Below are 17174 nucleotides of genomic sequence, written 5' to 3' on the forward strand. Positions count from 1 at the left end.
TTACTTCCTTCTAAACTCCCCACATGACTTGCAACCGGGCAGCGGCAGTTCACCCCAGCCTCACCCCTGGACCTGTCCCCAAGGCCCCCTTTTCTTCTGATTTCCCGGTGAGCTAAAAGCTGTCGGGCCCTGGCTCCCTTCTTTCTGTTGTTGTGACTTTTACTTCCCAGCGGCCCTGCCTTGGCTCACTTCTCGAAGGTTTCCAGGGAGCAAAGCAGAGCACGGCCTAGGCCCTCTCCTGGAGCTCCTTCCACCCCACGTCCTTTGGTTTCACTGTCCTCAGCTTTCATGAGTGTCTCTCAAAATCACCTGGACTTGTCTTGTGAAATTTCCTGCATGAAGTCAAGAACTCATACTATGACCAACCTGAGACAGACCCGCAACAGGCCAGTCCCTGCTCAGTGACAGTAGGACACAACACAGTGACACCCAAGTAGATGAAAGGCAGAAGTCTTTGTTACTTATAGCACCAAACGAGAGAGAACTGGTTGCACCTGTGGACAAGGTCACACACAGCTAGTTGGAACTGTAAAAAGAGGCTTTTGGCCCTGGCCGGTTTGCTCAGTGGTTAGAGCACCGGCCTGTGGTCTGGAGAGACCCAGGTTTGGTTCCCGCTAAGGGCACGTACCTCGGTTGCAGTTTGTTCCCGACCCTGGTTGGGTCTTGTGGGTGGCGACCATTCGATGTGTCCCTTTCACGTCGATGTTTCTCTTTTTCTCTCTCCTCTATCTGAACAAAGTATCAAAAAATGTCCTCGAGTGAAGATAAAAAAAAAAAATTAAAAAAAGAAGAAAAGAAAAAAAAAGAAAGTGGCTTTTGTATGGCAAGTGGGGTGAGGTTAGCTAGGTTTAGTGGGATTCCTGGGGGTTCAGTATTTTTTTTAATTAATTAATTTTTGTTACAGACGTTTCTCCCTTTTGCCCCCTAGACACTCTCCTCCTGATCCCGCCTGCCCCCAGCATTGTTGTCTATGTCTACTGGTTATGCGTACATCCATATAAGTTCTTTGGTTTATTTCTTCCCTCCCTCCTAACACCCTCCTCAGATTTTTCAGTCTGAATCATACTCCTTTCTATGTCTGTGGGTCTAAATTTTCATTAGCTTATTTTGTTCATTATAGTCCACAAATAAGTGAGATCATGTGGTATTTGTCTTTCTCTGATTGGCTTATTTTGCTCAGCATAATACTCTCCAGGTCCCTCCATGTTGTCTCAAAGGATAAGAGATCTTTCTTTCTTACAGCTGCACAGTACTCCATTGTGTATATATGTACCACAGCTTTTTTATCCACTCGTCTACTGATGAACACTTGGGTTATTAACAGATCTTAGCGATTGTAAATAGTGCTGCTATGAACATAGGAGTACATATATTCTTTCTGATTGGTGTTTCAGGCTTCTTAGGATATACTCCTGCAAGTGGGATCACTGGGTCAAACGGCAGTTCAATTTTTATTTATTTATTTATCCTCACCTGAGGACATTTTTGCATTTATCTTCAGATAGAGTGGGAAGGAGAGAGGGAGGAAGAGAGAGAAACATCGATGTAAGAGAGACACATCAACTGGTTGCCACCCACAGAATCCTAACCAGGGCCATGGACAAACTGCAACTGAGGTACATGCCCTTAGCGGGAACCGAACCCAGGACTCTCTGGTCTGCAGGCCGACGCTCTAACCGCTGAGCCAAACTGGCCAGGGGCAATTTTTAATTTTTTTTAAACTTTTTTTCTTTATTGATTTTAGAGAGAGAGGAAGGGAGAGGGAGAGAGAGATAGAAATATCGATGAGAGAGAACATCGATTGGCTGCCTCCTGCATGCCCCACACTGGGGATTTGGCCCACAACCTGGGCATGTGCCCTGGCCAGGAATCGAACTGGTGACAACTCTTGGTGCATGGGTCGATACTCAGCTACGGAGCCACACTGGCCGGGCCAATTTTTAATTTTTTGAGGAAATACCATATTGTTTTCCATAGTGGCTGCACCAGTCTGCATTCCCACCAGCAGTGTACTAGAGTCCCCTTTTCTCCACACCCTCTCCAGCACTTGCTGTTTGATGATTTGTTGATGGCGGCCATTCTGGCAGGTGTGAGGTAATATCTCATAGTTGTTTTAATGGGTTTCAGTATTTTTAATATTTCTGAGGACCAGAGGAAGAAAGGGTGTCTAGCCTTCAATAAGTGTGTATTGTAACCTAGGCATGTAGCGCCTGATAAGGAAAGTAATTGGAGTGGAGGCTTATCAAATGCCTGAGAAGGAGAACTGAGACATTTTAGCTATGGTTTCAAAACTGGGTCGAGATGGCACTTGTGAACTATTTTATTACAGCAACACATTCCGTGTATTACATTCCTTCTATGTGAATGATCTAGAATGGTTTCTATTTTCCTGACTGGACTAAATATAAATGAATTTGATTGCATCCCAAACCTTTAAACATTGATTGACTATAGAGTGCCATATGAATCTTACTATTAATCAGAAAACTGTTTATTGTTAGCCACGCCTTCTTCCACTAATGACTCCCTCTGTCTGTCTTTATCTCTTTCTTTATTTGGTGAGTTCCTCAGAGTCAGGGATTGTGTCTTAAGCATACTTCCTCACAACCCCCAGTCCAGTACCAGACCAAACCCCAACTGTGTGCTTTAATAAATCTATGATTAATTACATGGGTCTCTGAGAGCATATCAATCATGATTTCTGACTTCCCCCTTGGCTGCAGATCAGGGCTGGAGCCAGTTCCACATTCTGACCTTCACAGTCCTGACCCCCTGCCTGGGACAAGATCCAGATTCTTTAATGAATCATCTGGCATACTACTTACTTTCTTCCACACACTCCTATAAAAATGGCATTTATCATAGCCTCCATGAAGCAGTTGTTTGTTATCTGACAAAAATAAGAGACAGCTCTCTCTTGCTTGCTTGTTTGTTTAGATTTGTTTTTAATTCCTAAGAGAGATATGTGACCTGTCTCCAGGGCCAGCTTCATGGGCAATAGAACAGGGTCCCTAACCCAGAGGGGCTCTGCTTGGTTTAATGTTCCATTGTTGCCATCTTGAAGTTATCATTGCTTTTTAAACAATGTCAGCTGAAGGTTGTTGATGCCAATTCAACACAAACAGGAATCCTCACTTTGAGACGTGGTGAAGAAGAAAACAGTATTCAATGCGAACAGCTCAATTGTGATACAGCAACACAGGCTGTGAAAACAGCGAGGCTGTTAGGAGGCTCTGGGGCCAGGCCCTTTTTCAGCTAGACACCTCTGCTCTGCTTTGGCAGGACATCTCCCATATTTCAGCTGGACCTGGGGAGACCCAGTCATGGGTGAAAAAAAAAAAAGTAAGCTCTCAGAGCCAGAGGAGAACTGACTTATATATAGAGAAGTCCCCACTCCTGGTCCCTGACTGATGCATTCTCATGCAAATGAGGACTCCAAATCCTTGAAGTTTGATTGGTCCTAAAGGCAATGTCCTGATTGGTCAGTGAAGAAGCAGATGGGGAACTCTTTTATAAAGGCTGGCTCAGATGGCTCAGGAACACAGTGCAGGAAAGCAGTTCTGTGTAGAGGTAGGTGGTTAATTCGGTGCAGACTTCCCTCTGAAATCCAGTTTGCATGAGAGGCCCCTTCGTAGAAATAGCTGCTAGCTGGGCTGTTTTCTACATTTGAGCCCAGTTAGCCACTAGGAGCCCCCCCCCTTTATTGATTTTAGAGAGGGAGAGAGAAATAGAAACATACAGGAACGAGCAAGAACATTGATTGGGTGCCTCCTGCATGCCCTACACTGGGGATTGGGCTCACAACATGGGCATGTGCCCTGACCAGGAATCGAACCAGCAACCTATTGGTACATGGGTTGACGCTCAACCACTGAGACACACCAGCCGGCCTGGGAGCCCTTCTTATTAGGTATCTTCTTTCTCGGGGTCCACAACAAGAGGGCCACGCATTTCCATTTTGCACTAGACTCTGCAAATTATGTAGCAAGTCCTGCCTATTTCATTTGTATATACCTTACGCTTGTGACATGAATTCATCATCAAGTCATGGGAGTTTAATATTTATAAAACCATCAGTAGCTCAGAAGTTTCCCATTTTCCTCAGGAACTATATTCCAGGCTTCTCAGTGCAGCATGGCATGAAAAGATTTTCATCCTCTTTTACCTCCTGCATCTACATGAACAACCCTAAAGCTTTCTGTCCTATAGCTCTCTCTACTCTGCCCCACTTCCCTTTACATAGTAACTCCTAGCTATTACTGTTCTACTTGCTGTCTCTAAACATCACCAACTGCATATCCTGCTCCATCTTTCCTGGGGTGGTCTTCTGTTTCACCCCCAGGCCAACTCTGACTTATCATATAAGTCTGAAACACCACCTCTGGGAAGCCCTCTCTGATCTTCCTAAAGCTGAGATATGGGGCTCTCACAGCACCCTGTGCTAAATATACGGTAGCACTTGTCTTGCAATTATGTTATTTTCTGTTTATTTCTCTGTCTTCCCGTATTAAATTGTGAACTCTTTATAGATAGAGACCTCTTCATGCTTTCTGAGGTGGTGTCCATGCTCAGCTTCAAGGAAACACTCAGTAAGTTCCCATTCACCACATGCATTAATGGATGAATGCACAAGTCCCTGGTTTATGTGGAGACTGCATGAAGAGACTTATAAGGTTTTCTTTTGTCTTGCCTAGGAGAACAGTACTTTCATTATTGTAGCACCCTCTGGCATAGGAACATGGATTCCTTTCCAACGCATTTTTCCTTTCCAGGGGAGCTAGATGGTAATTCTTGGAATTTCTCAGCCTTTGAGAGGGCTCTGAGGTGTCTCCTGGGACAGAGCCTTGCCCAGGAGGCTTAAGTGAGACCTTCCCTACCTCAGGACTGTGTGCCTCTGTGCAACTCCTGGAGCAAATGTCTCTGCCTTCTCCTTTCCTGGTCTATTATCCTATTCACCCTTTCCAGGGCCCAGCTGATGCCAACTCCCTACAGTTTAATGTAATTAATCCCTCTCTGCTTTCCCATGGCATTTTGCTTTTACCTATAAGGATACTGGGCACACATTCTAACTAATGTCATAATGACTTGGGCACTAGAGTGGATGATAAACTTTGAGAGCAGGAGCAGATATTCTAATTTTTGTAGCCTTCAAGTCTGTGTCTTACAGATAGTTGCCACTCAAATTAACATTGGATAATTTGGATGTCTAACAGATAGATTGATATACAATAAGTCCTAGAAAATAAGAAACTTGAAAAAAAACATTCCAGTTAAATATGCCACTGTTTGAAAATGAGTGATTTAGTTGTCACCGAGTTCCTTGGAAAGCCTTTGTTCTTGTTTTGAGGCCAATCCCCATATTCTCTTGCATCCAAATAAATTCAACTCCAAAGGTACTGACATTAAGTTTTATTTAATAAACGTTGCTCATAGATATGTCATTTCTCTCTCCCTACCTCCTTTCTTCAGCCAGGTTTCCTCTATTCTCTGCCTCTTTTCTTGTCTAGAGCAATTTGATATCTTTCTACAAATTCAAATGTTGAATAGTAAGCTCTGTGAAATATAAAATTTCCTGAATCAATGAGTCTTCTGCCTCAATGGATCTGAAACTCTGGTGGAGAGGGTGAAGCGGGAACTCGCAGGAAGTTTGAATTTGCAAAGTAGCACTCCACACCCTGATTCTCAATTTCCAGTTCTTCTCAGAGCACCAGTGCTTGTACTATAGCTGGTTATAAGTGCTTGTGGACGTAATTAATTACTAAATGAAAGATTCCAGAGAGAAAACTATCTCTGATGTGAAGGAAAACAGAACTTTGTCGTGAGAAAACAAGACAAAAACAAACTTTCTTGTTTTGTCTTTCTGGCTAACTCCTACAACAATTTTGCTTATTATTTCTGATTGAGAGCCCACGCTTGTTATCTCCAAGAATGATTCTTGGGTCCCTGTGGATCCAGGTTTAAGCTACATAGTAAGAATGTGACAGCTTCACGGCCTTGTAAAACTAGCCAGTCCTTCACTTAGATATTCCTTATCTAACATTCCTCTTCCTTCCTATATAGCCTGTCCTTAAGAATTTATTCATTTCCTTTATTGATTTTATTTATTTTTATTTTTTATTAATTAATTTATTTTTGTTACAGATGTTTCTCCTTTTCCCCCCACTGATTCCCCCTCCCCCGCCCCATTTCCTTTATTGATTTTAGAGAGAGAGGGAGAGAGAGCTAGAACCATTGATTAGAGAGAACATGGATTAGCTGCCTCCTGCATGTCCCCCACTGGGGATCAGGCCCACAACCTGGGCATGTACCCTGACTGGGTATAGACCCAGTGACCTCCTGGTGCATGGGTCAACGCTCAACAACTGAGCCACACGGGCCGGACGCCTGTCCTTAAGAATTTAAATCCAACCAGTTTTTTTTCTTGCTCCAAATCTGAAATGAGACTTTGACATTTGTCTGAGATGCTTGGCTTAAAGAGTGATTAAAGGTGTTAAACAAGTTCAAGAATCTGGAGGCTTTGCTAGAAATAAATGATAAAGATTTATTCAAGCCCTGGCCAGTTTGGCTCAGTGGTTGAGCGTCAGCCTGAGGACCAGAGGGTCCCAGGTTCGGTTCCCTCTAGGGGCACATACCACACACACACACACACACACACACACACACACACACAGATCTTTTCAAGAGTCCTAGGGGCTTTGCAAACTGGAAACCACTAGGCAATAGTGAGTATACCAAAGAAGAAAGAAAAGTTGAGGGTTCTGATAAAAAGTACATTCTTGAGAAGAATCAGTCTGCATTCCTAGCCTCTGGACTGGTTCCAAATGGTACTCCTCTAGATTACTGGTGGTCTGGATACATGAACATCCTTTCCTCAGCCTTCAGCGGGTAGTCAGAGGGTTATCTGGAGGTTTGATGTTATTATACATTGAGGCAGGACTGGAAAGTTCAAAAGATTAAGTTCCTAGGATACTTCAAACAAGAATAGAATCATTTCCTCATACCTCAACCTACTTTATAAAGTGACTATATTTTTATTTCTTCACCCTATCCCTCAGAGGCTAACCTAGGACAAGCGTGCTTCCAGACAGAACGCTCAATGGGAGGAAATAGCCCCAAATTGGAGTCCTAGCTTTCAGTAGCTCTTAAAGCTGTTGTGTCTTGCAGAGACCTTGTGGCAATAATTGGCTTGATGACTGTTTCTTTAAGTTGAAATCCTGATTAAAAACTGTGGACAAAAAAGGGCAACATGCTAACCTTACAAGCGCAGGGAAGGCCTGCGTGACATGGCCTTGCAGACTCAAGGACCTAAAGTAAGCACAAAGGTCTGAAATTCAAACTTTTTAACTAAAAGCAGTTTTGAAAAGGCAAGCCAGGTGCAGCCCCTTAGGCAGTGCAGAGACCTCGCCCCTGGCTACTGTAATTCCCTTACATCCACCAACTGCCTAAACTACATTAGAACTAGAAAGCCTCCAAATACCCTGAGGTTTAGCGTGTGTAAAAGGCAGCTGGAACCTGGCGCGGGGCTCAGCCTTTAGAGGTGACTATGCTGGGTCAGCACCGGTGCGCATTAAACGGTCATTTTCTAATCCTCCGAGTGCATGCAGTCTGTCTCTTCCTGCCGACCAAATTTCTGCCAGAACAGTTTATGGCAGACAGTCATGTCCTAGGCCATCATCATAGGACAAAGGTCAATCTGTACCGTAATTGAGCCTGTCTGTTGTCTTTTTGCATCCATAATAATACATCTTGGGAATGTCAAAGTAATTTTCCTTTTTCCAGACCCCTTAAAAGCATTGGCACCACTCTGTGGAGACCACAAATCCCCTCATCGTTATTAAGTCTATTATTGACTATTAACTATCCTGTACAGACAGAGTGAGAGGGAGAGAGGGGTGAGAGAGAGAGAAACAGTGATGTGAGAGGCACATCGACTGGTTGCCACCCACATGGCCCCAAGTGAGGTAGGTGCCCTTAGCAGGAACTAAACCTGGGACTCTCTGGTCCGCTGGCTGACGCTTTAACCGCTGAGCCAAACTGGCCAGGGCTGTGTCTATCATTTTACTTTTCACCCAGGCTCAGAGGTTTCCCCCCTTTGCTCTCTCCCACCTCCCTAATCTATCACCAATGGGTTTCACGTAATTCACTTGCATCTTCTCTTTTGATTGTAATGTATAAAGTGAGGTGCACAACCGCCAGTCTCTGGAGCATTATCTCAATCCATTGAGGTTTTCCTTGTTGGCAATTTCGATGGTTTTGGCTTAAATAAACTCACAAAAATTCTTCACGGGTTTGAATGTTTCTTACATTGACAAAACTACCCAAAGCACAGTGAGGATGTCCTTGACACACATCCTATTTTCTGGGAAGAAATTACTTCCACAGTAATTGAGCTGGGAAGCAGAGACCAACTGCTCTTGGCGGCTTCCAACAGCGGTTCAAAATACTGCAGTTGATGGGAATCACACCCTGCAGTTCTCCCTCCTCCAGTGTGCAAGACGGGCCAACAGAGATAGCACTGCACCAACAGATTATCTGCAAGATAGATGTGGCAGGGGAGAAAACCACCACCCCACTGGCCTGTACAGGAACCTGAACCCGTGACAGAGTTACACGGATGACCTAATGAGAGGGGGAAGGCCGGGAACTCCACTGCAGACGGAACTCCACCGCAGGCGGACTGGGGACCCCCAAGTGGTGCAAGATGATTTATTCATTTATACTGGGCTGGCTGCGCTGCAGCAGGTTGGAGCCCGCAGTGACATCACGGGCCGGGCGCGGGTCACGTGCCCCGGCCGGCCCGCCTCCTCCTGCCCCTCCTTCTCCCGCTGCCTCCAGAGCGCACGGTCCCGGCCGCCGCAGCTGCTCGGAGCTTCGGGGGAGGCGCGGACCGAGGCCTGAGGGCGAGCGGGAGACCAGCGGGGCGGCAGCCGGAGCGGCCGAGGAGCCCGCAGCAGCCGCGCAGCGGCCCGGAGTGACGCGGCCGAGGTTCCTGCAAACTTGGGTGCGCGCTCGCGCCACTGCGCCCGCGGTCCGAGCGATGAAGATGGTCGCGCCCTGGACGCGGTTCTACTCCAACAGCTGCTGCCTGTGCTGCCATGTCCGCACGGGCACCATCCTGCTCGGCGTCTGGTACCTGGTGAGCGCGGAGGGTCGTGGTGACATGCGGGGGGCGCACCTGCCGGGGAGGAGGCGCCTGCGTCCGGAACCGCCGGGACCCCGGCCCGCGCCCCCGCTTCGCTTTTCTGTTGGCTCCGGGTTCGGCCTTGGGTTGGGTGACGCCGGCGTTAAATCCGCCTAAAGTTATATTATTAGAAACTTAATTCTCTGGGCGAGCTTGTCCGCGGTCACCCCGGCTCGGCCAACTTGTGGCGGGTGCCAGCTAGGGCTGGGAGTTGGGGGCATTTCGGGGGTGGGCGGGTGGGCCGGGCGCGCCCCAGAGCCCCGGGCACAGAGCCGGCTGCGGCGGCAGTTTCTGCTGGAAGTGCGCTTGGCGGCCGGAGAACTCGGGTCTTGTCCGAGGAGCACGTGTTTTCCTTTCTTCCCAACAGTCGGTGGGCTTTGTTTCGACGGGTTCCGACAGCATCGTGGGGTGACTGGGCATGTTTGTCACCCGGCGCGCCCAGTGTCTGCCCCAGTCTGGCCTCGGGATGCGCATGTTCGGATCCCGAGATGGAATGGTTGGGGGTTCCCGTCACCCTCTGTGAATGGTCCCCCCACACTTTTGTTGTAAAGCCCTTATCTAGGAAGGGATTTACTTGTGATTTACTGCCTTCCAATCAGCCCGGGGAAGCCATTTTACACCTACTTTCCTGCTTATTGACAGGTGATCCCTGAACCTTGCTTATCAGACTTCAGGCAAATCTGATTTTTTTTTTTTTTTAAGGTTGGAACTTTTAAAGATTGTATTTGTAGAGCAATGATTATCAGGGTCATTGAAGAAACCTGGTGGAGTCCTGCCCTGTGCCTGGCTCCCGGTTGATTGTGGGAACCCCTAGACTGCGCCGTGGTTGGGTTGGGTTCCCTTGCATTTTAAGTTGTGTGACTGACTACTTGATGGAGAGTTACACCTGAGCCACTTTTCAGTACATACCACTGCATCCTGAGGAAGTACCTTTACAATGGTAGTAAGACAGTATATAGAACTTAGTGAGAATATAATTTTCTTAATTATCAGAGTGTTTTTGTTGATTCGTATACAATTTTTAAAAATATATAATATGGACATTATGTCCAACTGTGTAGTTGTGCCATTTTAAGCAAAACATTTTCCCTCCAGGCATATGGTCATCTCTGTGCTATTTATAGTTTCAACTTTCCTTTAGTCCGTGACTATCCCAGGACACAATAGAACTTTTTGGCCATGAAAGGTTTCAAACAGATCTTTGGTATGTGTGGGTTACTATTGTTCAGTGTGAATGCAGATAGAATCTGTGTCTTGGCTCAACCCTAACTTTGCGAAAAACCAGAAAATCCTTTGTAGACATTTAAAATTACTGTATAGCAAACGGATAGTAGGTGGCTTCAAAATATTTCATGCTTTTATTGATGAGCAAGACACTATTTTATACAAATGACTTGTGTCCTCTTTGAAAACATTCAAATCTGTAGACTTGCAAGTACATCAATGAATGTAATTTGTAAAATCTAGGGCACTGCATTAGGCAAATGTACTGCATGATATATATGAAAGGTAAATCTACTTGAGCCCATTGTTGGCTGTAAGCCAACCACACAGTAATTTTGTGATAAAAGGCGAATGCTCTGCATGCATTTTCCACTGTTGGCACATGCTCTTTGTGGAAAGTAGTTATTGGGGTCCGTGTTTTAGCATTTGCAAATATATGGCCTTTTGAAAGATAATTAGAAATCTTTCTAGTTGATGTAAGCATGCCACATTGAATAAACCTAATTAATGGGAAGCCTGGCTTAAGTACTGGTAATCTTTATTAAAAGTATTTTTTATTTCATAAAATAATTTAAACTTTTTTTTTTAAAACAGTGAGTTTCCCCTCATACCTTTAAATATAATTTGGTTATCCAAAACTTTGATTTGCATGAATAGTTTTAAGCAGGGTCACTGAAGAAAGAACAAGGCACCTCTCTCTCCTTACCTCTCTCACCTCACCAGCCATCTAGCTGGAACGAAGTCAGTTATCAGAAAGGGGTCAAGTTTTCGGGGGAAAAAAGGGAAGGGTATTGGTAGATGTTCAAATTAGCATCCACTGGAAGGGCTGTTCCTTCAACTAATAAATAATTGCCCAATGGGTAAAGTGGATCTCAGTTATGCATTTTCTTTTTTGGTACGTGTCCCTAGAGGGAACTGAACCAGAGACTCTCTGGTCCGCAGGCCGATGCTCCAACTGCTGAGCCAAACAGGCCAGGGCTCAGTTATGCATTTTCTAATTGTTTCCTACCACCACCATTGATTCAAGTTTAGTGTGCCAGGTACTATATACTAGATGCTTTGCAGAAGCATAAGTTTTATGATTTTTATGTAATCTTGGGGAGGTAATTATCTTATTCCCATATTTTTTTCTTTTTCTTTTTTTTTATCCTCACCTGAGGACATTTTTCTATTTTTTGTTCAGGTAGAGTGGGAGGGAGAGAGAGGAACAGAGAGAGAGAGAGAGAGAAACTTCGATATGAAAGGAACACATCGAGTGGCTGCCACCCACACGACCGACCAGGGCCGGGGACAAACTGCAACCGAGGTACATGCCCTTAGCGGGAACCGAACCTGGGTCTCTCCGGACCGCAGGCCGACGCTCTAACCGCTGAGCCAAACCGGCCAGGGCTTTTCTTTTTTTTTTTTTATCCTCACCCGAGGACATTATTTTTTTTTTAATATTTCAGATAGAGTGGGTGGGGGAGAGAGAGAAACATTGACGTGAAAGGGACACATCGAGTGGTTGCCACGCACATGAGCCAACCAGGGCTGTGGACAAACCGCAACCGAGGTTCGTGCCCTTAGTGGGAAATGAACCCGGGTCTCTCTGGACCGCAGGCCGACACTCTAACTGCTGAACCAAACCGGCCAGAGCCCACTCTTTCATTTTTTAAAAGTCGTGTGTGTGTCTTTTGTATTTGCCTTAGAATAATAAGGTTTCCTTCAGTCCAATAACAAAGCATATTGATTTCAGGTATTTATATTAGAGATCCTTTATTTGTTTTTTTCTTCCCTTTATCGAGGCATAATTTACAGATGGTGAAATTCACAGATATTAAGTGTACAGTTCATTGAGTTGACAGATGCATACGCCTGTGTAACCCACATCCCTAGAGAACATTTCCAAAACCCCAGGTTGTTCCCTTGTCTCTTCCCAGTTAATCCTCAACACACACATTCCCCACCCCACAGGTGAGCTTTACCTATTCATATTTGTCCATTAAGCCAGAACAAATGAAATAGGGAAACAGAGACAGACAGCTGAACACACTGACAGAGCAGCATACAGTAGATTCAGATCACCTCCCTAGAAATAACATCTAGGCCTCAGCTGTATTTCAGCTACAGACCCAGAAAAGCAGGAAAACCTGGTGGGTGATACCAGGACCAGCTGCAATGACTAATGACCCCCTGCCCTGACACTGACCAATCAGTGAAGACCAGCACCTGAAGGAGCACACCTAGAGAACTGATGAATAGTCTGTTGAAACCCTCCCCTGAGACCACCCCTAAGATTCCCGTTTGCTAGAGAGATAATAAAAATAAAAGCCTGAAGACAAAGGACTCAGTACACTCTCCTTCCTAAGAGCACACTTGCACTTCTTCCCCCACAGGCTTGTGTCTCCTAAACTCTAAGGGACCCCACAAGGCTCGCAACCAGGGCTGCAGTGGGCAGCAGCAGTTCGTCCCAAAGGCCCTGATCCCTTCCCCTAGCCCCCTTTTTCTCTGACTTAGCCAAAGCAGACTAGCCTGGGCTCATTTCTCCAGCTCTTTCTTATTTCACAATCCCCAGTTTTAATATAAATATGCTTTTTAAATTAATTATTTGGGTACGTGCCCCTAGCGGGAACCAAACCCAGAGGCTCTCTGGTCCTCAGGCCGACGCTCCAACCGCTGAGCCAAACCGGCCAGGGTGATTTTTTTTTTTTTTTTAGAGAGAGAGGAATGGAGAGAGAGAAACATCAAATGTGAGAGAGACATCGATTGGCTTCCTCCTGCACACTCCACGCTGGGGATCAAGCCCACAACCCTGGCATGTGCCTGACCAGGAATCAAACCAAAGACCTCTCAGTCCTTGGGACTACGCTCAACCCACTGAGCCACACCAGCAGGGCGTCCCAGTTTTAATAAATGGCTTTTAAAATTCACCTGGACTCCTGTTGTGAAATTTTCCCTGAACGAAGTCAACAGCCCACACACTGCTGCCTGGCTCTAGACAGACCGGTTCAGGGCCAGGTCCCTTTTCTGGTAACGATATAAGTGGAATTATACTGTATGTATTTTTTTGTACCTAGTTTCTTTTTTTTATCCTCACCTGAGGACATTTTTCCATTTTTTATTCAGATAGAGTGGGAGGGAGAAAGAGAGAAAAATCAATGTAAAAGGGACACATCAAGTGGCCGCCACTTGCACGACCCAACCAGGGCCAGGGACAAACTGCAACTGAAGTACATGCCCTGAGCGGGAACCAAACCTGGATCTCTCTGGACTGCAGGCGGATGCTCTAACCACTGAACCAAATTGGCCAGGGCTGTACCTAGTTTCTTTCACTTAGCATAATCATTTATGTTGGAGTATATTAGTAACTTTTTCCTTTTTATTGCTGAGTATTATATTATTGAATGACTTTACCATGATTTGTTTATCCATTTACCATATGATAGGCATTTGGATTGTTTCCAGTTTGGGCCTATTGTGGATAAAGCTGCTCTGAATATTCTTGCACAGGATTTTTTGTGGACATATATGATTTTATTTCTTTTCTTTCTTTCTTTTTTTTTTTTGGTGGTACATGCCCCGTGCTGGAACTGAACCTGGGACTCTCTGGTCAACCTGCGCTGATACTCAACTGCTGAGCCAAACTGGCCAGGGCTAATTTTATTTCATGAGTAAATACCTGGGAATGGAATTGCTGGCCATTGAATATTTATTTAACTTTATAAGAGACCGCCAACTAGTTTTCCGAAGCATTTTACATGCAACCAGCAATGTATAAAGTTCCAGTCGCTCCACATCCTTGTCAACTTTTGGTGTTGTTAGTCTTTAATTTTAGCCATTTTGGTGGGTGTATAGTGGTAGCTAATGGTGACTTAGTTTGCATTTTCTTATGACTAATGATGCAGAAAGCTTATTTTTTGCTTATTGGCCAATCATATATCTTCCTTCGTGAAGTGCTATTTATTGCCTATTTTTATTGGATTTTGCTTTATTTCCCTCTTATTGATTTGTAAGAACTGTCAATGTAAGAAACGTTCAAACCTGTAGAGAATGAGTTTATTTGAGCCAAACTGAAGAAAATTTGCCAGAAGCAAAATCTCAACGGATTGAAAAAATGCTCCAGAAAATGGCAGTTTTACCACATAATTTATACATCAGAATCAAAGGGGAAGACGTAAAGGGGTACAGGAAATCCTTTGGTGATAGATTAGGGAGGTGGGAGAATGCAAAATTGGGGGGCCTCTGGGATTGGAGAAAAAGTGAAGTGAATATACTTCTTTTACTTACTTAGGTAGGTACTTGATAGTTAACAGCCAACAGTTAACATAATCACAAGAACAATGGAGGGGTTTGTGGTCTCCTGCTCTGGTGCATTGCTTGTGCTTTGAGGGGTCGGAAAAAGGAAATTCCTTTGTTATTCCAAAGGAATGTTTATCAGGTATGTAAGGTCAAGGTTGACCTTTGTTAGGGAAAAATACTGCCCTAGGACATGACTACCTGCCTTGAACTGCTTTTAGTTAGAAAGTTTCAATTTCAGACCATTGTATGTGATTCCTTTTCCCTCTCCACCACGCAGGTCTTCCCTGAGCTGGTCGAGTTTAGTATGTGGCCCCTTTTTTGGTCTACAGAACTCTATATTTTGCATGCCAGTCCTTTGTTAAATATATATTTGTGAACATTTTCTCCCAGCTTGTGGTTTGCCCACTCATTTTGCTAGTGGTATTGTTCATATAATTTCCTGGGGCCGAGAGACCAAAGAAAAAGGCTGACAACTCCAGACAACATCAAGTTTATTTATGGGAACTTACATCAATAAACTTGGGCAGAGGCACAACAACCTGGGTATCTTCTGAACTCAATCCGAACTCAGTGGCATTCACTAAAGAACTGTATAGAATGGATGGAAAGGTGCAAGGGGTGTCATCCATCTCAGATAAAGGGAAAAGACGTTCCAGACCTGCCCCAGGGTAGAGCAAGGGCCTGTTCTGGGGACCAGCAGCTGCTGCAGAGGGAAGGGTTTATCAGAAGCTCTGAGGGGCTCTATGGGAAGCGGTCTCTGGCCAGATCTAGCAGGACCTAACTTGAAGGTTCCTCATGGAACAGTTTTTCCTGCACAGATGTATTCATGAATAGGAGCGTTAAGTTTAGATTAAGTTCAGTTTGTCCATTTTTTCTTTTATGGTTTGTACTTTGTATTCTAAGATCTCTCACACCACACAGTTGTAAAAATATTCTCTTACCATTTTCTAAAGAAATGTATGGCGTTGGCTTTGATATTTACATCTGTGATCTGTCTCAAATTCACTTTTGTGTTGTGACGTGAGGTAGAGGTTTGTGTTTATTTAAAAAGGTAGTTTAATCACATAACCTCTAAAAAGTTGAATTAGTACATAACCTTTTTTTTTTTTTTTTAATCCTCACCCGAGGATATATTTTTCCATTTTTTTTGTACAGATAGAGTGGGAGGGAGAGAGAGGAAGGGAGAGAGAGAAACATCGACGTGAAGGGACACATCGAGTTGTCACCACCCGCACGACCAACCAGGGCCGGGGACAAACTGCAACCGAAGTACGTGCCCTTAGTGGGAACCGAACCCGGGTCTCTCCCGACCGCGGGCTGATGCTCTAACCGCTGAGCCAAACTGGCCAGGGCGAATTAGTACATAACCTTTCATAACTACAAACATTTTTAGGAAAACAAGATGCTTATCCATCTTCACGGAGAATGAAGACAAACTTGTCCTGGTTTCCACAGGGATCATGAGATGAAATACTTGAAACATGACAGTTTTCTGGGTTCCCTCTCTTTCTTCAACAAAACTTAGTATTCTAAACCTGAATCCATTAACTTCCTTCCCAAATTTGCTCACACTAGTCTTTCTTTCACCATCTATCTAGACTCCCCAGCTAGATTCTGCTTCGGTTCCTCTTTTTTTTTTTTTTATCCTCACCCGAAGACATTTTTTTGTTTTTTGTTCAGATAGAGTGGGAGGGAAAGAGAGGAAGAGACAGAGAGAGAAACATCGAGTGAAAGGGACACATCAAGTGGCTGCCACCCACATGACCCAACCAGGGCCGGGGACAAACTGCAACCGAGGTACATGCCCTTAGTGGGAACCGAACCCTGGTCTCTCCAGACCACAGGCCAATGCTCTAACTGCTGAGCCAAACCGGCCGGGGCTTTCTTTCTTTCTTTTTTTTTTTTTAATTTATTTCTGTTACAGATGTTTCTTCCCCCCAGACATCTTCCTCCTGATCCCGTCCCACCCTGTTCCTCTTGCTATCTTAATATCTTCCTTTATTACATTTTCATGTCCTATTGAGTTTTGTTCCACCTACTGATTACCTCCTTTTTCTGTCCTGTTTTTTTTTTTTAATGTTTTTATTGATTTTAGAGACAAGAAGAGAGAGAGACACACACACATCTATTGGCTGTCTCCTGCACACTCCCCACTGGGGATCAAGCCCCCAACCCAGGCATGTGCCCTGACTGGGAATCAGACCTGCAGCCTCTTGACATGGGATGGCACTCAGTCAACTGAGCCACACTGGCCCAGCTTCTGTCCTGTTTTTATTCTTGCCACCATTTCCCTTGTTTAGGCTCTCATTAGCACTCATTTGGCTATTGTAATAGTTTTATAACTGGTCTTTCTGCTTCTAGCCTTGCCATTAATAACCCATCTCCCTTCCCCACTCTATTATAGATGCAGTTCCCAGAGGTATTTTTCTCAAAACACAAATATGAACTTGTTATCCTACTCCTAAACGCTTTGGCTCTCTGTCCCAGGGAG

At 44.8% G+C, this 17174-nt stretch overlaps 1 protein-coding gene across 1 annotated transcript in view; it reads left to right on the forward strand.

Annotated features, from left to right (window-relative positions):
* The first annotated feature begins 8701 nt into the window (after positions 1-8701).
* The window catches only part of LAPTM4B (lysosomal protein transmembrane 4 beta), a 60753-nt gene continuing 52280 nt past the window's right edge, over positions 8702-17174 (forward strand). Inside the window, 5 exon segments of the mRNA XM_036264045.1 lie at positions 8702-8732; positions 8735-8767; positions 8770-8845; positions 8847-8967; positions 8969-9136. Coding sequence (XP_036119938.1) covers positions 8702-8732; positions 8735-8767; positions 8770-8845; positions 8847-8967; positions 8969-9136 — 429 coding nt within the window.

This window comes from Molossus molossus, unplaced genomic scaffold, assembly GCF_014108415.1.
Source record: "Molossus molossus isolate mMolMol1 unplaced genomic scaffold, mMolMol1.p scaffold_m16_p_16, whole genome shotgun sequence".
NCBI classification, from domain to species: Eukaryota; Metazoa; Chordata; class Mammalia; order Chiroptera; family Molossidae; genus Molossus; species Molossus molossus.